Source organism: Antechinus flavipes, chromosome 3 (genome assembly GCF_016432865.1).
Source record: "Antechinus flavipes isolate AdamAnt ecotype Samford, QLD, Australia chromosome 3, AdamAnt_v2, whole genome shotgun sequence".
In the NCBI taxonomy this organism is placed as follows: Eukaryota; Metazoa; Chordata; class Mammalia; order Dasyuromorphia; family Dasyuridae; genus Antechinus; species Antechinus flavipes.
Genome location: NC_067400.1, coordinates 606908196 through 606927895, shown reverse-complemented (window position 1 = coordinate 606927895; position 19700 = coordinate 606908196). Strand labels below are relative to the sequence as shown.

Genomic DNA, 19700 nt, shown 5'->3' with positions numbered 1-19700 from the left:
ATGTGCAAGAATATTTGTGGCAGCCATCTTTGTAGTGGCCAGAAACTGGAAATTGAATGGATGGCCATCAATTGGAGAATGGCTGAATAAATTGTGACATGTGAATATTATTGTTCTGTAAGAAATGAGCAGCAGGATGATTTCAGAAAGGCCTGGAGAGACTTACATGAATTGATGCTGAGTGAAATGAGCAGGACCAGAAGATCATTATATACTTCAACAACAATACTATATGATGATCAATTCTAATGGACATGGCCCTCTTCAACAATGAAGATGAAGTAAATCAGTTCCAATAGAGCAGGGAAAGAACTCTGGGAGATGACTATGAACCACTACATAGAATTCCCAATCCCTCTATTTTTGTCCGCCTGCATTTTTGACTTCCTTCACAGGCTAATTGTACACTATTTCAAAGTCCAACTCTTTTTATATAGTAAAATAACTGTTTGAACATGTATACATATATTGTATTTCACTTATACTTTAACATATTTAACATGTATTGGTCAACCTGCCATCTGGGGGAAGGAGAGCAAAAGTTGGAAAAAAAAGGATTTGCAATTGTCAATGTTGAAAAATTACCTATACAGATATCTTGTAAATAAACAGTTATAATAAAAAAAAAGAAAGTATTGTATGAAAATGGCCTTTCAATAAAATTTTGATTAAAAAGTAAAATTAGAAGGGAAGCAGGTAAATAGTGAAGGAAGCATGGAAAATTTTTGCAGCAAATTTTTTCTGGTAAAAGTCTCATTTTAATTTATATATAGATCTACATCATACATTATATGTATACATATATATGTATGTATATGTATATGCATATTATATATATATTATCTGTATTAGATATAGTATACATTCAAATGTATAAGAATAAGAGCCATTTTCCAAATGATAGCAGTTTTCAAAGCAAGAAATCTAAGTTATCAATAGCCATGTTGCTGACATGATCTAAATCTTTAATAATTAGAGAAATAAAAATTAAAATAACTCTGAGGTTTGATCTTATATGCATCAATTTGAAATTGCTGACAAAAAAAAAGGAAAATAGCAAATGATGAAAGGACTGTGGGAAAAACAGATATATTGATATACTGGTGGAGCTGTGACTTGGTCTGGATATTTTAAAAAATAATTTGGAACTACATCCCCAAAGTTACTAAGCTGTCCAACTCACTACTTCTGATGCTATATTCCCAAAGAGTTCAGATAAAGAATAAAAGGGATAATATATACACAAATACTTGTAGCCTACATTTTTTCTCTGTAAAGTACTAGAAACTGAAGATATGTCCACCAGTCAGGGAATGGTTGAACAAACTGTGATACATGAATTTAAAGGAATATTATCGCAACATAAGAAATGATAAAGTGGATGATTTCTGTGAAACATGGGAAAACTTGTATGAACTGCTGTGGAGAGAAGTGAGCAGAACCAGCAGAACAATTTACACAATAGCAACAACCTCGTAAAGACAACCAACTTGGAGAGATTTAAGAACTCAAATCAATGGAATAACCAACTACAATTCCAAAGAACTCATACTGAAACATGCTACTCACCTCCTAACAAAGAAGTGATGGACACAAGGTGCTGAAGGAGACATACATGCTCTTTGGACATGGTCAATGAATGAATGTGCTTTGTTTGACTACCTGGTCAAACCTCAGAGATGTCAGAGGTCTTCTAAAACCTATATTATCCATTTTTTTTTCTATAGATAAGAAAACTGAGGATTAGAGAAGTCAAGGAAACTCAGCATCACATGAACAGTAGGCACAAAGCTTAGTTTTGAACCCTAATCCTTTCACAACAGATACAAGTGTCATCCCATTGTACTCCTGGTTCCAGGAAGGCAGCCAGGACTGAGGGAAGATGGGAATTTCTCAGGCTGCCATAACAATAGTCCTGGGTTCTTGGGTGGATGATAACAGAGCAGGCTCACCTTTAGCCTTTACATATTGGCCAGGGCTACAAACTCGATGAGGCGCACACAGCTCACAGTCATCATCTTTCATATCAGTGCAAAAATAACGTGGAGAACAGCCACACACTGTATTAGAGGTAGATGAACATTCCCTTCTGGTCACCAAACTGAGCTCTGAAAGAAAGGAAGAAGGAGACATTAGGTTAGTCAATTAACCATTTATTCAGCACCTACTATGTTACAGGCACGCATTAGAAAGAAAGGTAAAAGATAACCCCTGCTTTCAAGTACATCATAGTCTAATGCACTCAAAGAAGTATGTAGAAACAAGATCCACACAGGATAAATTGGAGATGATCAAGAGAGGAAAGGCCCTAGACATAAGAAGGAAGGAGATTGGTCTCTTGGAAAGGTGGGCTTTTAGCTAGGATTTTAAGGAAGATAAGAAAGACAGAAGGTCGAGATGAGCATAGAGGCATAAGGGAAAATGCCCATCTGGGAAGACTACAGAGTTGACTGTTCCTGGATCAGAGTGTGTGAGAAATAGGCGAGGGTATAAGATGCAATAAGATTGTAAAGGTAAGAAGGGACTAGGTTATGAAGGACTTAAAAAAAATTCAGTTTTGCTTCTAGAGGTGAGAGGGAGTCATTGAAGTTTATTGAGTTAGATGGTGACAGGTTTGGACCTGTGCTTTAGGAAAATCATTTTGGTAGTTGAAAAGAGGATAGATTGGAGTGGGGAGAGACTGGAGAAAGCCAGACACCCTCACAGCATTTATTGCAACACTCTAGGTGTGAGGTGAAGAGGGTCTGCTGTGTCAGAGGAGAGAAAGGGGTATATTCAGGAAATACCACAAAAGGTGAAATCCACAAACCTTGTAGGTCCTTGTAAGCCTATGAGAGAACTGAAGAAGGAAGGAACTGCTGTGGTTAGCTGCAGGGTGACACAGGCTGAAGATATTTGGGATCAGTCATTTACGCTTCTGTGAGCAGGAGGCTGACTCCAGTTCTACAAATTCACATGTCTGTGAGTTTGATGCTCAACTATACCAAACTACCTGGGTTCATTATAATCTGAGGCAAGTCTAACAGACCCTCCAAGAAAATATCTAATGTTCAGATGCAGCCATTGAAGTGCAGTTGGGAAAAGGACTTTCTCAAGGTCACACAGAGTCTTGAGAGATGTCAAGATATAAGGGGAAAAGGGAAGGGAAGAAGCATTCATTTAGTGGTTATCCCTCAATGTACCAGACACTGTGCTATATAAAACAACCCTGAGAGGTAGATGCTGCTCTTGCCCTCCCATTTAACAGTTGAGGCAGACTAAAGGCAAGTGGTACCCAAGGTCACAAAATTAGAAGTGTCTGAAGTCACATTTGAACTCATTTCACTGACTCCAGACCCAGCATTCTATGCACTGTGCCAGCAGCTATTAGAGCCCAAACCTCCCAGTCAAATGCAGAGAGAAGACATTTAGAGGTTGATGGAACCTGACTTGTCATTACATTGAAGTGTCTTGCTTTAGAAATGAGCATATGGAAGCCCAGAGAGGTAAATTACTTTTTTCCTGATTTCCCTCAATGCTAGTGCCTTCCTTCTAAGATAATTTCTAATTCATCATCCTGCCTATACCATGTTGGTATAGAGTGCTGTCTTGGTGCGTACCTCATTAGATTCTCAGGGTCTTTCTTGGTATCCCCAGCACTTAGCACAGAGCTTGACACATAGTATGTGCTTATTGGATGTTTACTGACTGACATACAGATAATAAATGGAAGAGCTAAGTTTTGAACCCAGCATCTCTAATGTCTAATGTAGGACTCTTCCCTATGCATCATCTCATGGCAATATTGAGGGTGAAAACCTTTTCGAACTTTAAAAACGGAGCAGGGAAAGATGAAAAGCTCTGAGCAAGGAGTTAACTTGCCATCATGGGACCTGAGGTCAAATTCTGGCTCTGCTCTTTACTGCTTTGTGACTTTGGTCAGGTCCCAACTTCCCTGGGATCAGTTTCTTCAGTAAAATGAGGGTCCTAGATGACATGACCTCTCTGGTCTTTTTTAGCTCTGAGTCTATTATCTATTAATCCCTTCCATATGGACTGAGGAAAGGAGATACTCTGCAGGAAACAGGTGAATAATCCTAGATCATGGGGAGAAGCAAAAAAGGAGAAATGGGGAAGCAAAAAGAACCAGGAGAGTCCCCAGTGCTTTACATTGTCAACAGTTTTGACATGTTTAAGGTGATTTCTTTGTTATGCAGAACAGTCTGTTCAAATAGAGAAGTCCAAATTTCAGAATACTCAGAGCTAAAGTGGGTGAGAGAGCAAAAAGACCTTCTCCACCACTTAGCATTCCCCTACCCTCTTTCTGAACAATCCCCCCACCCACAAGGATACATATGCCCTTCTCCAACCTGATGTAGCACTGAACCACCTGGAATAGAACCAAGGGGAGGAGAAAATCTTTGTGCTTGAAAAGCATTCTCCTATTACTATGGGTGAAAATCCATCTTTAAAAATTCATTCAAAATCCTAAGACAGGGCAATATTAACAGTGATTCACAATCTAACATGAATTAATTCCTTAACATAATGTCTCCCTGGAAGACAACAAGGGAAGGCTCAGAAGACATGGAGAAAGTAATTTGAAATGCTATTATACTGCTAGGGACATGCCAAGCTGGGAGTTACAGGGAAAGGTTTTAGGCCCTCAGGAAGAAACACAGGTCTTGAGATAACCCTCCTACTCCTGTGGCTAGGGATCAGGAAAGTGTATACATGCATATTTAAAGAGCTGGGAGAGCTTTAGGGCCTAGTTCACCCTCTTTCACAAGTTCCTGAGGACTAGCTCTGCTGACTAGCCTCTTCAGAATCCTAGACATTTTAAGCACTCTGTTCTGAGGTTCCTCCCAATTTGGATGTTCTAGGAGTGTGTGTGAGAGTGTGAATAAATTACCTCATATTTCCTAAATGTAAACTATCATGCTCTAAGAACCAGGAGATCATTGTACACAGCAACATCAATAATATAGCATTTTCACTCTTTTTGTTGTTGTTCAGTTGCATTTTGTTTTACTTATTTTCTTTCCTTTTTGATCTGATTTTTCTTATATAGTGAGATAATTGCATAACTCTCATCTTTCCCAGGGAAGCTATAGTATCCATTGTAGGACAAACTCTGGGTTAGATCCAGGGTCTTAGTTGACCCTAAGGCCTCTGAAGAATTTCTTACCAGAGTCACAGACTTTACATAGGAGACAGTTCTTCAGGATATGCTTGGTTGTAATGTAAGTCCCAGGATCACAAGGTATACAGAAAGTGCCTTCCTTTATGTTACATGTCCCACTTAGTTTGTAACCTAAAGATAACAAAGAGTCAGCATCAAGAACAAGACATAGGACAGCTCCTTGCAGAAGCCATTGCTCTACAGTCTCAATTCCCCTTAGCAACAACATATGAACACCCTAGACAAGGATCCGGAAGCTCCTAAGGCTACCTATGAAAGTTAGGATGGTTTATTATGAAAATTAGGAGGGTGCACATCCATCCCTCAATTTAAATCCAGATTGTCAAAACTGGAAGGGATCTCAAAGACAGAAAGAGACAGAAAGACAAAGACAGAGATAGAGAAAAACAGACATGTATACATACATGTGTTGACCGAGCTAGCACCCAGGATACCTTAGAATTGGCTGGAGTCAGGATAAGCAAAAGTCCTTAGTCTTTATTCTTGGTCTTTAGTGGTAGAAGTGAAGGAACTGGAAGCAGGATCTCCTCAACCTCCTTCTTCCTCATCCACCACCAAAGTGACTCTAGATAGTCATACTCAACCCCCAATCCCTCCTATTATTTTCTGTATACACCAATTATGGAGCCAGCACAGGATAGTGGGAAGGGCCATTCCCCAAGCACATGCCCATAGATTATTGTCCAATCAGTAATTAGCCCTAATGCTTAAACCAACCTCAGTGCAAGAACCTCAAGAGTTTTAGTCCTCCACAGACACACAAAGACAAAGACAGAGAAAGACAGCAAGAGAAAGAGAGAGATGCATGCCCAGAGAAAGAGAAGAAACCAGATGAATTCTGAGTGCAAAATAAATAATAGTATTTTTCACTTTATTTTTTTTTTTGGAAACATGAGTAATATGGAAATGTTTTATACGACTTCATATGTATAATTAAGTCCATATTGCCTACCATCTTGTGGGATGGGTGCAGGGCTGAAAGAAAAATAATTTGCAACTCATAATTTTAAAAAATAATGTTAAAGACAAATATTTTTTTTTTGAAGGGGAGAGAGAATCAGAAAAAGACCTTATGGAGAAAGTGGTGTCTGCATTATACATTGAAGGGATTTAGGAATAACATGAGAGTTATGGGAAGAATTCCAAACAAAAAGGACCTGTGATCATGGAAAAAATGCAGAGATTTGGGAATGGCATGCAGTCTAAGGCAGCCAGGTAGCCAATTTGATCAGAATAGGAATGTATGAGAAGTCAGGTGAAATAACACAGCTAGGTTTTTGCAGTAGATAGAACACCAGGCTTGGATTCATGAAGACCTGAGTTCAAATCCAGTCCCAGATTTTTTTTGGTATAACCACAGAGAAATTACATAACTTCTGACTCATAATTAAATAATGGAGGGGGGAATAGGGCCTGCATTTCTATGGCTGTTGAGAGAACAAAATGAGTAAATACCATCTTTCAGGAAATTATCAGGGGAAACATTCCTGATATTCTAGAACTGGGAAGAAAATAAAAATGCACAGAAACCATCAATCACCTGCTTAAACAGATCCCAAAATGATAATTCTCAGAATATTATGGTAGAAATGACCCAACTATCTGGAGAGAATTTAGAATTTGTCTTTTAGACAAATTTAGAATTTGTCAAAGGGTATCAAACTGTGAATATCCTTTGATCTATCAGTGCCATTACTGAGTTTGTAGCTCAAGAAAATAAATCATAAAGGAGGGGAAAAGACACCACATTGTAAAAATGCGTGTAGCAGTTTTTTTTTTCGGGAAGCAAAAAATTGAAAAATTAGGAGATGCCCAACAATTGGGGAATGGCTGATTAAGTTGTAGTATATGAAGATAATGGAATATTACTGTTCTATAAGAAGTGATGAACAAGTTGATTTTAGAAAGGCCTGAAAAGATTTACATGAACTGATACTGAGTGAAAAAATCAGAACCATCTGTATCCAGAACTCGGAATACTGAATATAAATCAATACATGCTATAGTCGTTTCTTTTTTCTTTTTCTTTTTTTTTTCTCTCTCATGGTTTTTCCCTTTTGTTCTGATTTTTCTCTCCCAACAAGATTCATAAAGAAGTATGTATTTTAAAATCTAATATACATGTGTAATCAGAAAAAAACACACAATAATACAGAATATATAGTAACATTCCAGCTCTCCAAGGCCAAGGAGAAAATATTGTAAGCAGCCAGAGCTACAATTAGGATAACACAAAATTTAGCAGCTCCTATATTAAATAAGATATTCTGGAGAACAAAAGCGCTAGGATTACAAACAAGAATCATTTACCAGAAAAACTGAGTATAATTATTTAGAGGGAAAAAAGGGATATTCAATGAAATAGGGGACTTTTTAGCATTCCTGGTTAAAGATCAGAGCTGAATGAAAAAAAAAAAAAGATTTTCATGTAAGACTCAAGAAAGACATAAAAAAGTAAATAGGAAAGGGTCATCTTACAGGACCAACTAAGGTTAAACTGCTTACATTCCTTCATGGCATGATGATATATGTAACTCAGAGGTTTCTCAATATTTGTGCTGTTAGAAGGAATATATATAAACAGAAGGCACAGATCTGATTAGAATAGGTTGGATCTGATATGTAAAAACAATAGAGGAGGTGTTTGTTTTGGCAGCACATAAACTAAAAAATTAAAAGAATTCTTTAGAATTTGTTTTGTGATTTCTTGTGTTCTATAAATTCTGTCTGGGTAGTGAGCCATTTCAAGTTATTCTTTGGGGCAGAAGAAGCTCTTTTTCCTTCAGTGTCCTGATGATGAATGTCAGTCTCCCATAGTAAATTTCTATGGTGGGGTTCTTTCTACTTGGGCAGTTCATTTTTTAAAAAAAATAAGATGCATTAATGTAAGCACCTTTAATCCTAGGGTGGGGTGAATGGTATCTGGCTTCACCTCTCTACTCGATCAGAAACCTCAAACCAAGATCTCCACCTTCCTGCAAGTACCCATATCCAGCAGCACCCTGCCTTACTGCCTCTGCACTCATTGGGTGTTATTTGCTTTTTTCCCAGGGCCACATCCCTATTGTACATCTGGGTCTGTTGTTCCTGATCAGCTGAGGTTCATTCAGTCTTCCCAGACTTAAGACTCCACAAACAATTCAAGTGGCGAAAGTCTGTGATTACTGCAGAGGTTCCAGACACACCTAGGTAGCCCTCTTGGTAGCTTTTCACTTGTTATTTAGATGGGGATACCCTGGAGGTATTTGCACTTCACTGGGGTTAATCCCTAGTCCTGTGTCTTTCTTGGTGCCTTTTTAGACTCTATTGATCAAACTCCTGTTCTATCCCAAGTCTTGATTTTTTTCCCCAGTCTATGTTCTCCCTGAGGTGCAAATCTGTTCTATTTGTGGGGGAAATCTGGAGAGCTTGAAATTTAGCAATTTATTTTGCCATCTTCCCAGAAGTCTTCTTCCAAAATTTATTCTTTTATAATCAACCCTCTTGTATGGTCTACTGTGTATATGGTAATTTTTTCTTATGATTTTTTTATTTAAGTTTAAAATAAAAAAAAATTAAAGCCCTCAAAAGACAAAAGATCTATTTGTTTAAAAATATTTATAACTGCTCTTTTCTGGTGGCAAGAAATGGAAACTGAAGAGATGCCCATCAATTGAGTAATGGCTGAACAAGTTTTGGTACATAATTGTGATGGAGTATTATTGTGCTTTAAGAAATCATGAGCAGCTTCTTCTGTCCCAAAAAGTAATATGAAATGGCTCCCTACCCAAAGAGAATTTATAAAAGAACTCAAAAAAGATTATAAAAATCAAATGAGAGACACTGAGAAAAAATTTTTTAAAAAAGATTATAAAGAAAGATAACAACTAGAAAAGGAGATACAGAGTTTCAAAGATGAAAAATAACTCTTTGAAAATTAGAATTCGGCAAGGAGAAGCCTGTGAAACTATGAAAGACCAAGAAAAAACAAAACAGATTCTAAAGAATGAAAAAAAATAGAATAGAATATGAAACATCTTATAAAAATGACAGATCTGGAGAATGGATGAAGAGAAATTATAAGAATAATTGGACTGCCAGAAAGTTGTAACCAAAAGAAAACCATGAAATAACAATGCAAGAAATAATATGTCACTGCATTTTTTTCTCCTCTAACTGATTTCTATAATCAGAGCAAAGGTCAATAAGAAATTGTTAATTCAATTATGTCATACCTTGCTGTTTCCAGTCTGGTTATCTGTAATGATTATATCCTAAATATTTGAGCAAATAAGTATTTAGTCTAGTCATCTATTGGTTACTAGATATTGTGTCTGGATATTCAAGTTTTTTTTTTTTTTATTTTTATTTTTTTAAGGTTTATAACTAATGAGAGGCCACATCTTGTAGCAGTCCTTGTGGACCAGTCTTTCTCTCTCAGACTGTTCTAACTTTTCTTTGTTAGATTTGTTTTTGTTTCTAGATTTGGACAAATTCCAGAAATATTGATTTGCTTCTGGGACCTAGATCAAGCTTTGATTGTCAGTACGACACACTACATATACCCAATCCCCTCCTGGACTGAGCATCTTTGCCCATTTTCAGCAAGAAGCAGCAATTGAGAACCATCGCCCACTTTTCCTGATGTAATTTGGACTGACATGACAAGATAAAGGTTTATCCATGTTAGATGTCATTAGAATATCAGTAACCTCCCCGACCATTAGGTTATCCCCATCTAGGTGCCTCCCCCACTATGTCATTGTTCTTTCCAAAAGAAAAAAAAGGAGGAAGAAATAGGAAATTGGGGAAACTGGTGTATTTTCTTAGGCACTTCTGCCCTACCCCCTGTCTTACTAGTTCAGATTTAATTGGAAGTCCTTTACTCCTTCCTTAAATTTACTAGACTATGATTTGCTGGTGTGCTTTAACTTTGAAATCCCTTATCCTGTGGGAATTGCCCTGGCAGACTCAGTTTTTGGGATTATTTTTTAGAAACAACCAGAAATTGGATACCTGTCTTGGGATTGGCAGTCTCTCTGATCTGTTTCTCCACTTCTGTTAACCCAGGTCATAACCATAATTTTCATAACCACACTTTTCGTAAACACACACACACACACACACACACACACACACATACACACACACACACGTTTTTATGCCTAAATCAAATCATTTGCCTTCTTATTGCACCTCCATCGTTCTTCTAAACTCTGAGGACACCCCCCCCCCTTCCTCCCTTCGTGGTCCCTTTAAACTTTGAGATTTTATGATTCTGGAATTTGAATGGACTCATGAAGAAAGGAAGAGACCTTGGAAGAGGCGGCCATTTACCAGAGTAAGAGAATGATTTGTCCCAGAGGAAGAAATTCTCTCACCTACCTGGATCACAAGGGTAACAGCACTCCCCGTCCACTTCATAAAGTCCTCCATACACTCCAGTGCATGAGCTATAAACATGTTGAGTACCTTGGGCAAGGAAAAGGAAGGTAATGAAGGCAAGGAAGAAAGAATAATCCAGGATGTCAGCAAAAGTGGACTGTAATCTTGATCCTGTCATTCTCTGGAGACAATATGAAAACCCCCAGGATTTCTTCCAGGCTGCAGACCTGAGATCTTGGGATTTAATCTCTAAGCTCTCTCACTCTAACTAGCTTGTAACTCTCAAGGAGTTACAGGAATCTTAAAAAGGCTAAAAGGGGAGGGAAGAAAGACAAGCCCAGTCCTCTACCTACTCACAGACCAGATTCCAGAACTTCATCTCATACGCCCAAACTTTTTGTAAAACTCCTCAACACTTTATATCTCAGTCTCCCCACATCCTGCTCAGGTCACAGGGGACTTTCCCCTCCTGACATCTAAAAGACAAGTTTGGAATTTGGGCTATTCTTATTCCTAGATACTTGAGTTTTCAGTTCTGTGCTCCCCCCCACCTTAGTATGAATCCCTGAGCTGCCCCCCTCTGTTTCTCTGATGAAAAGAGTGGACTCATTCAGCTTGGGAAACAACACAGATTATCTTTCTTAGAGAGAATTTGGGGGAAAGTTGATCTCTCTCTCTCTCTCTCTCTCTCTCTCTCTCTCACACACACACACACACAGAGCAGTGTCCCATCATGCAGCTCCCCAAGACTCGCATTAGACTCTTTCTAACTTTGAGCTTGGTTCTGTACCTGCTTCTTTGGAGGACATAGATGCATATCTATGTGTGTATATGTAGGTGTGTGTATGTGTATTTCTCAAGCAATAAATTAAAAGTGATGGCTAATTAACCAAGCAAAACTATCTAGCTTCAATAAAATGAATAGGTCCTTATATAAAACACAACTGAATTATAAGTACCAATATCTAGCACAATTAACAAACCTTGCCATAGCATAAATATAACATAAAACATAATCAAATAAACATAACAGGAAACAAAAAATTATAATTATTAAAAAAAAACATTTTCAGTGTCTATATTTGAATCAGAAAGTCTGTATAACTGATGGCCTCTTTTTCTCACTTCTCTCACCACAGACACTCCCCTCTCAGCTCTCTCTACCGGCTCATTGGAAACTCCAACTAACTTTCCTATGGGCAATAGGTGGCTGTGATAAATAGTCCTTATAGAGTCCTGTCCCCCACCACCCCAATTCTGTGGGGCTAGTTTATAAACTGACAAATTATCTAGTCTCTCACTAACCTTATATGAGTTAGCTTTGCTAACATCTCAGTCCTTGGACTATGAAAGCAGTCTTTGTCTCCTTTAGATAGAGGAATCTGATAGTGTTTGGTACACAGAAGGTGTTTAATAAATGTTGATTGAGTGAGTCACTGACAGTATTCACTAGGCAAGTATAAGACTGAAAGTAATGGCTGCCTAGCAGACAGTCAAGTGTCTTGTGACATGGTGTCCTGGTCCACATAAGTCTTTTGTTCAAAGGTCAGGAACCAACCCATCTCCATATCTTTCTATTTTTCTTAGGCACTACCTCTATAAGTCATGGCAAAGGATTGTTGGAATTTGCAATGGTGTCATTCCTGTCCTTTCTTAGAGATAGCTTCTGAGAACTTCTTTTCAAGACAAAACATTACAGCCTTTGCCATATGTGGAGCTTTGCATCATGTGGGGCCCTCTACATCATTTTTGCAAGGAATTGTGGGGTGTTGGGAGCTAGTTCTCCAGAGTTGGGACAAGTTAGTTTCTCTGTCTTATGCTTCTTCCATGTGTTATTTTCTCAGCACATTGGGTTGAGAGTGGGGCTACTTGACTATACTTTTTACCCCAAATTTCAGGGTTTTACTAAAGAACCCAAAAGAAAAACCCTGTCCTCCATTTTTGTGAGACTCCACTGTATGAGTTCTATGAGTCAAAAGTCTTTCCTTTTCTCCTCTGTGAGACATTTCTTCTTTCTGTATGTCTACATTCTCTTCCATCTCTTCAGACATATCAATCAATGGGCATTCTACATTAAGTGCCCACAGGAGGCAGCAGGTAGTAAGCTAGGTACTGGGGCACAGAGACAATGAAATGGTCTCTGCTCTACAGGAGCTATTTAATACCTTAATTTTTTTTCTTGTTATATTTTGCTGTTTTTGTCACTTAAAATTCTTTCTGACCCCATTTGAGGTTTTCTTGATAAAGTTACTGGAGTGGTTTGCTCTTTCTTTCTCTGGCTCCTTTCACACATAAGGAAATTGAAGCAAAGAAAGTCACACAGCTAGGAAGTGCCTGAGGTCAGATTAGAACTCAGATCTTCCTGATTCCAGGTCCAGCACTCTTTCCATTGCACCACTTTGTTACCCATATCCCCTCTAACATTTGTCATTATTTTTTCCTGTCATCTTAGCCAATTTGAGAGGTGTGTAGTGGTATCTCAAAGTTGTCTTAATTTGCATTCCTCTGGTCAATAGTGATTTGGAGCACCTTTTCATATGACTACAAATAGTTTTATTTTCTTCATCTCAAAGCTGTTCATATCCTTTGACCATTTGTCAACTGGAGAATCTGTCCCATAATTTGAACATGTGGCAGAGAAGTACCTCACATCCAGGAGGTAGATTGCTGAGGTAGCTCTCAGCTCAGAATCTTGTATCCCACCCTTTTCTGGTATCCCCAGGATCAGTGTGAATGAGACTGGGCCAATGAACCAACTCCCACACCTCCAGATACCCTCAGTGTTACAGTTAGGTCTCTGTACTCTAGTGATCTTATGTATAATTTTCTAAATAAAAAGGGTAGCCCCCATTAGGATGTAAGCTCCGTGAGGTCAGGAATTGCTTTTTCATTTTCTCTTTATATTTTAGCCCCCAGCACAGTATTAAGTAGACACTTAATAAATACTTATTGGATTTAATTAGAGCTAATAAACACATGATTAGAGTAATGAGTGAATTTTAAAATATCCCAGAGAAAAGAGTAAGTGAATGAAGGGTGGAAAAAGGAATGATGAAGATCACCATGAGGGACAGTCCCCTTCTTTAAGGATCCTGTCATCTCTAATTATTAGCAGGGTCTTACTTCTGAAAATGTCACAGCTGAGAGAATGGGAAAGGGTGCTTCTCAAAAACACGGCTATCACTACAACCTGGTGTCCATCCTCAAGGAACCTACATTCCACAGGAGAGATGCAACCTGATGGAAGAAAAGACTAATAACTGGGAGGATCAGAGAAGGACACTGCAGCCATCCATAAAGAGAGGGCATTGTATCCCCTTGTACCACAGCAGGGAGTCAGAGGATGGAAAAGATGAATGGGGAACAGAAAGTTGGTGGGTTGGCTGAAATGGAGGAGTAATGGTAGGCAGTAATGATTTTCAAGTGGCAGGCTAGTGAGATTTCAATATGTTTTATTTTATTTTGGCTGAGGCAATTGGGGTTAAGTGACTTGCCCAGGATCACACAGCTAGGAAGTGTTAAGTGTTTAAGACCAGATTTGAACTCAGAAACTCCTGAGGCGGGTGCTCTATCCACTGGGTCACCTAGCTGCCCCTCAATATGATTTTAGAGGCGATAGAAGTCTCCAGTTTTTGTTGTTGTTGTTGTTGTTATTGTTTTGTTTTGTTTTGTTTTTTGAGTAGGGGTGTGATGCAATCAGAGCAGTTTTTTTTTTTTTTTTTTTTAGGAATGTCAGTCTGTTCAGCTGGATAGGTGAGGGAACTGAGGCAGACAGGATCAAATGATTTGCCCAGGTTCACCCTTGTTCATTTTGTGATCCTTAGTAATTAGCACAGTCCTGTTCACATAGTACAAGCACTTCATAATGTTTGAATTGATGGAACAACTGAATCAATCCCCAAAATAAAGCATACAAACAATAAGATGAGCTTGGTAAGAGATCTAAAGGAGCTGCTGGCCAGGAGAACACCAAGAAAGACCAATTGGAAAACCCCAGCCCGAGAGTCAGGAGACCAAGATTCAAAAGGAGACGTGTGTATGTATGTGTGTGTGTGTGTGTGTGTGTGTGTGTGTGTGTGTGTGTGTGTGTGTGTGTGTGTTTTAAACAAGGTTTTTGTTTTTCTTTTTTATTGTAGAGGGGGCAAGATGGAAGGGAAAGGAAATTTTTTTTGTTAATTGAGAAAATTATTTTTAATACGTAAAAATTGGATGGAGCAGCTGAGATGAAAGAGGGCAGGCAAGAATTGGCATTAGTTTAAGGGTAGGATAACATTGGGATTAGTCCTTCAGCCCTGTTCCACTTCTGCCAATTCTATGTCCCAATTTTATCCCACCCTTGCATCTGGTCTGCCATCCTACCTTAGCACTCTCATACATGGAAGTGAAAAGGAGAAAGAGTTAGATGAGAAAGAGAAGGCAAGGGAAGAGAAACTTAGATTCAGAATTGGTTGGATGGTTAGCCTCAAAGAATGGCCATTCATGGTTCCATGTTAGCTTGGGAGAAGTTGGATCATGGGTTTTTCAGCTTCCTCTATTATTCTGGGCACTCTAACCAGGGTTCTTCCCTGCTTTCCTTTCTCTGTCATGAGCTAGGCTGTCCCAAACTCTAAGGAAAGAACAAGAATAGAAATGAATCCTCCCTAGACAGGAATCTAACTCAGACTGGGTCTTGTCCAATAAGAAGAGAAATGCAGGTTTCTACTTAAGTTTCTTAGATAGAATTGTCTAAAGTTGGTACAAGCGAAGGCCTTTGGCTGACAAGGGAACACTGCAAATTAATATTAATAGTCAAATGATTTAGCATAAACATTATTTTTCCTCACCTGATAATGTAGTCAGGCAATATCTTTTTGGATTCTGTCATCCAGTAATGTGGCTATTCATCCCAGCTCTGTGTGATCTGCAAAATTGAAAAGCAGCCTCTATTATCAAGAAATATATAGTCAAATCAGGGAGACACTAGGAAAATAACTACATATAAACAAGATACAAGGACAAATTATTATCCCTGTTTCCTAAATACAGAAACTGAGGCTTATAGGAAAGTGTATGAAGACATATATCCATGTGTTCTTGACTCCTAGTTCAATGTCTTGGCACTAGAGAATTGGGGTTAAATATTTCTCCCTAGGTTTCAGGCCTGAGAATCTGGTCACTAACTCTCCATGGAGGACTGCAGAATCCCCCTAATCGGGGCTCAGTGGTCATGTAGGAGAGTATCAAGGCCACTTCCTGTGAGCAGGTTTTCTTTTCCCCTCCCAAGCCTAGCAGACTTTCCATATTTTTTGCCATATGTTGGAGGAGGCCCTAATTCTATTTTCATATTCATATCTTTTCCTCATTTTACAAATCAGTTTCTCCCCTTCATTTGAGGTTGCCCCTTTTGGGGTTAAATCTACATAGAAAGGCAGTTGAAAGAATGCTGAGTTTGGAGTAAAAAATTAAGGGGTTCGAATCCTGCCTGCCCCTGTATGATCTTAGGCAGATTAATTTCCTTTTCTGGGCCTCAATTTCCCCTTTGAGTTTTTCTTAGGTTTCATGTCATTCAAGTCTTCCCTAATCCTCAGAGCTCCTAGTCTGCCTTGAGAGGAATGAGTGACCCCTTCTTGGTGATTTTCACTCAGAGACTGGATTTGTTAGATATGTTGGAAATGTTAGAGTTGGTGTTCTATTTGAGTGGAGGGTGACTGGATTGTTGCTAGGGTCTGGTTTAACTTTTAAATGCTGGATTCTGTGTGGCCTATAAGATGGGAGGAAAGGGGACTAAATTAGAGAGATTTTTCTGAGGTTCCTTCCAATTCATAGTTCTTCTCCTCATCTATGAAATAAAGATTGGAGCAAATGCTGTTTGATGACTTTGCTGTCTCTCCAACTAGGAGCTTGTGGCCCTCCTTCCTCTCAGGGAAGGAAGAGAATCTTTGACCATCAAATGAAGAGGGATAGAAAGGGGAGATGCAGATTTCAGCAGTGGGCAAGGAAAGAACCTTATCACTTACCAATCTGGTTTGGATTTGAAGAGCAAAAGGCATTGACTATAGCTGTTCCAGTGATGCAGATGAAAAAGAGGACAGTGATTGACAATTGGGTTTGATACCTTTGGCCAAGCTCCAGAAGACTCTGAGCTGTCGCATGTAGAGGCAATCTGGCCCAGCATCTCTGGGCACTTTGGCAAATTTCTTAAATTCTACATTCTCAGTTTTCTCTTCTGTACTTTTCTCCAAATCAAGAAGCAAAGATTGTAGCTGATAGCAGGATAAATACATATGGAGTTTTTAACAAAGAAAAAGAGTTTTTATCAACTAATGAGGGAGAAAATAAAAGCTAAGTTCCCTAGCAGAACTCAGAATTACCTGGAGGGAAAACATCATTAAGGTGGGGCAAGTTTCTAGAGAACCAGATGAATCAGGAAGACTTATATTCTTCTTGAATTAAATCTGGCTTTATGAACTTCCTAGCTGTGCAACCCTGGGTACATGCTGTCTGACTCAGTTTCCTCATCTATAAAATGACTTACAGAAGAAAATGGCAAACCCCTCCAGTGGCTTTGGCAAGAAAACTCCAAACAGGGTCATGAAAAGTTGGACATGAGAGCAGGCACTGATCTTAAGCTGAGATTTGAAGGAAATCAGAGAAGTTAGGAGTAGGGAATAAGGAGGGAAAGAATTCCAGGCTTGGGGGCAGCCTCAGAAAAGACATAGTATTGGGAGATGATGTCAGAGAAGATAAAAGGTGGGAAGAGCCCAGGCAATGAAGGGCTTTAAAGGTCAGATGAAGGATTTTATAGTTGATCCAGTAGACAATGGGCAACTCCTAGAATTTGTTGAATAGAGATGAACTGAAGAGAGGCTTGAGGCAGACAGATCTACCAGCAGCTATTGTGCTACTCCAGTGGTGAGGTGATGAGGGTCTGCACCAAGATGGTGGCAGTGTCTGAGGAAAGAAGGGGATGAATTGGAGAGATGTTGCAGAGGTAGAATCATGGGACTTTTCTGACGAGATGAGAGTGGGATGAGAGTGAGCAGTCTGGGCAAGTAGGAAAATGGTGGTACCCTCCACAGGAAGAGAGAAAAGAGTGAGTTCAATTTTGGACACGTGGAGATAAAGATTTATATAGGACAGGCCTTACAACTAGTCTGTCTAACCCTGGCCCAGTGCTTTCTGCCTCTATCCATGATCAGAGACAGACATATCCAAGTTGAGATGTCCAGTAAGCCTTTGGAGAAGTGACATGCAGGCAGGAATGAGGTTAGGACTAGACAAATCAGAATCAATTTCACAGAGATGATGATTGAATTCATGGGAGCTCATGACATCACCAAGGAGAAGAGAAGAGGACCTAAAATAGAGCTCTGGGAGATGGCCACAGTTAATGGGAAAAGATCTTAGTGGGAAACTCCTCCTATGGGATGCATTGTTTAATATTCAAATAGCCTATTAAGCAAGCCCAGTAATGATTTGATGGGGTCATTGACCACAACCAATTTGAACTGGGTGGGCTATTGTATTAAACATGTAATTTTCTCAAAACCACAAGGCTCTTTTTGATTGAGTCCACCTATGCCGTCCTAGTTCCCCAATTCCTTGTTTGCTCATGGCTTCTGAGAGATTGAAACTTCATTGTTTTATGGAAACTTAAACTTCCTTAATTTCTCACATTGTGAAAATTGATTGGTCAGTGATACTGGATACTGATTGGGGTGCAGCGTCTAGAGAAATGTTGCGATTAACCTGAGGTCCCCTGGTCTTAGGAATGCTATAGTTCTATAGTTCTTCCCCTAGTTTTTAGGTAAGATACGGTAATAATCCTGAGGTCCCCTAGCTTTAGAAGTACTATAGTCCTTGCTGTCAGACAAACAGTCTGGGTCTTGGTCAGGGATAACCAAGTTCCTGACATAATAGTGAATAGACCAAGTTTCATACATGTAAGTCAATAAAATGAGTAAATAAGTAACATGAAGCTCTGGTCTCTCTAACTTTGTCCTATGAATTTATCTTCTTTCTCTTGATTCTTTGTTAAATCCTTTTGGAACTTAGCCTGCTTCAATTGGCATTACAATTACAAGAAACTTTGCCCCTTGATTTACAGATAGATTCAAACCTGCAAATTTGATTCTTTTGAGACCCTTCACAATACTGATCTGTAACCCCAACTTCTTGGGGTCATTTTTGAACCTCAACCATGGTACTCCATGGCATCAGACAGTTAATGCCATGACATGCAAGTGAATGAGATTGAAAGGAGGGAAGACAGTGCATGAACATCTTCCTTACTTTTCCCTCCAGTCATCTGGGGCAAGATATAGATCAGTATCATTAGGCGTGGCCCTGGATGCATAGAAACCCTATCTAGGTCTTGTTTTGACTGAGGCAACAACCATTTTGTGCTTAAGACTAGATACCAATAGAAATACTTTTTCAACTAGTAAAAAAAAAAAAAAAAAAACAGTAGGGAAAGATCATCAGGGTTTCTAATCAAAACAGAAGTGATTGCTATTTACATTCAATCTGAGTCATTTAGGACTGAAACAAACAAAACCCAAAACATTTGGAAGAAACCTGGGCGAGGCTCTGCAGCTGCCTCAAGTCTTATGAATTCTCCTTGCATATACCCTGCCTTAGTCAAGCTACAGCAGCCCCTCTTTTCTCCACCCTTTTTTTTTGTGGTTAGATGCCAGATTTTGTCCCAGCACCTCTGCCCAGCCCATTCCCCCTTTTCATGTTCTAAATACTCACCAGATTATTTAGGATATAATGGCTACATATTTTCAGATTGAAAACAAGATATTACATACTTGAATTCGTGTTGACCATTTGCTTTTATCATAGGAATTTGTCATAAAAGGAAAATGTAGGGGTATAACAATACCATCAAAACTGATTCTGTGTGCCTCAGCCTGGGAGCATACACATGACAAAAGAAAACTTCCTTAGCTTTAATCAGATAGGATTGATATCCAATTATACTAGTTTTACTTTATCAGACTCAGGAATTATCGAGTAGGAATTAAAGAGACAGAACTGGGAAACTGAGTCAGAAGTGTGGGGAATAGATAAGGTGAAGAACTTACAGGGATGTATGCATTCTTTTTCTGTATTTTATTATTTCTGTGTCTCCCCTATGACCTGTATAATATGTGCAGGCTCATATCTATTT

General features: G+C 38.9%; 1 protein-coding gene across 2 annotated transcripts in view; it reads right to left on the bottom strand.

Moving 5' to 3' along the window:
- Nucleotides 1-19700, bottom strand: part of LOC127555970 (tumor necrosis factor receptor superfamily member 14-like) — a 659215-nt gene that overhangs the window by 579625 nt on the left and 59890 nt on the right. For both annotated transcript variants that reach the window (XM_051988754.1, XM_051988755.1), the window contains exon 4: nt 1953-2108. In XM_051988754.1, coding sequence (XP_051844714.1) covers nt 1953-2108 — 156 coding nt within the window. The remainder of the gene's footprint in view (nt 1-1952; nt 2109-19700) is intronic.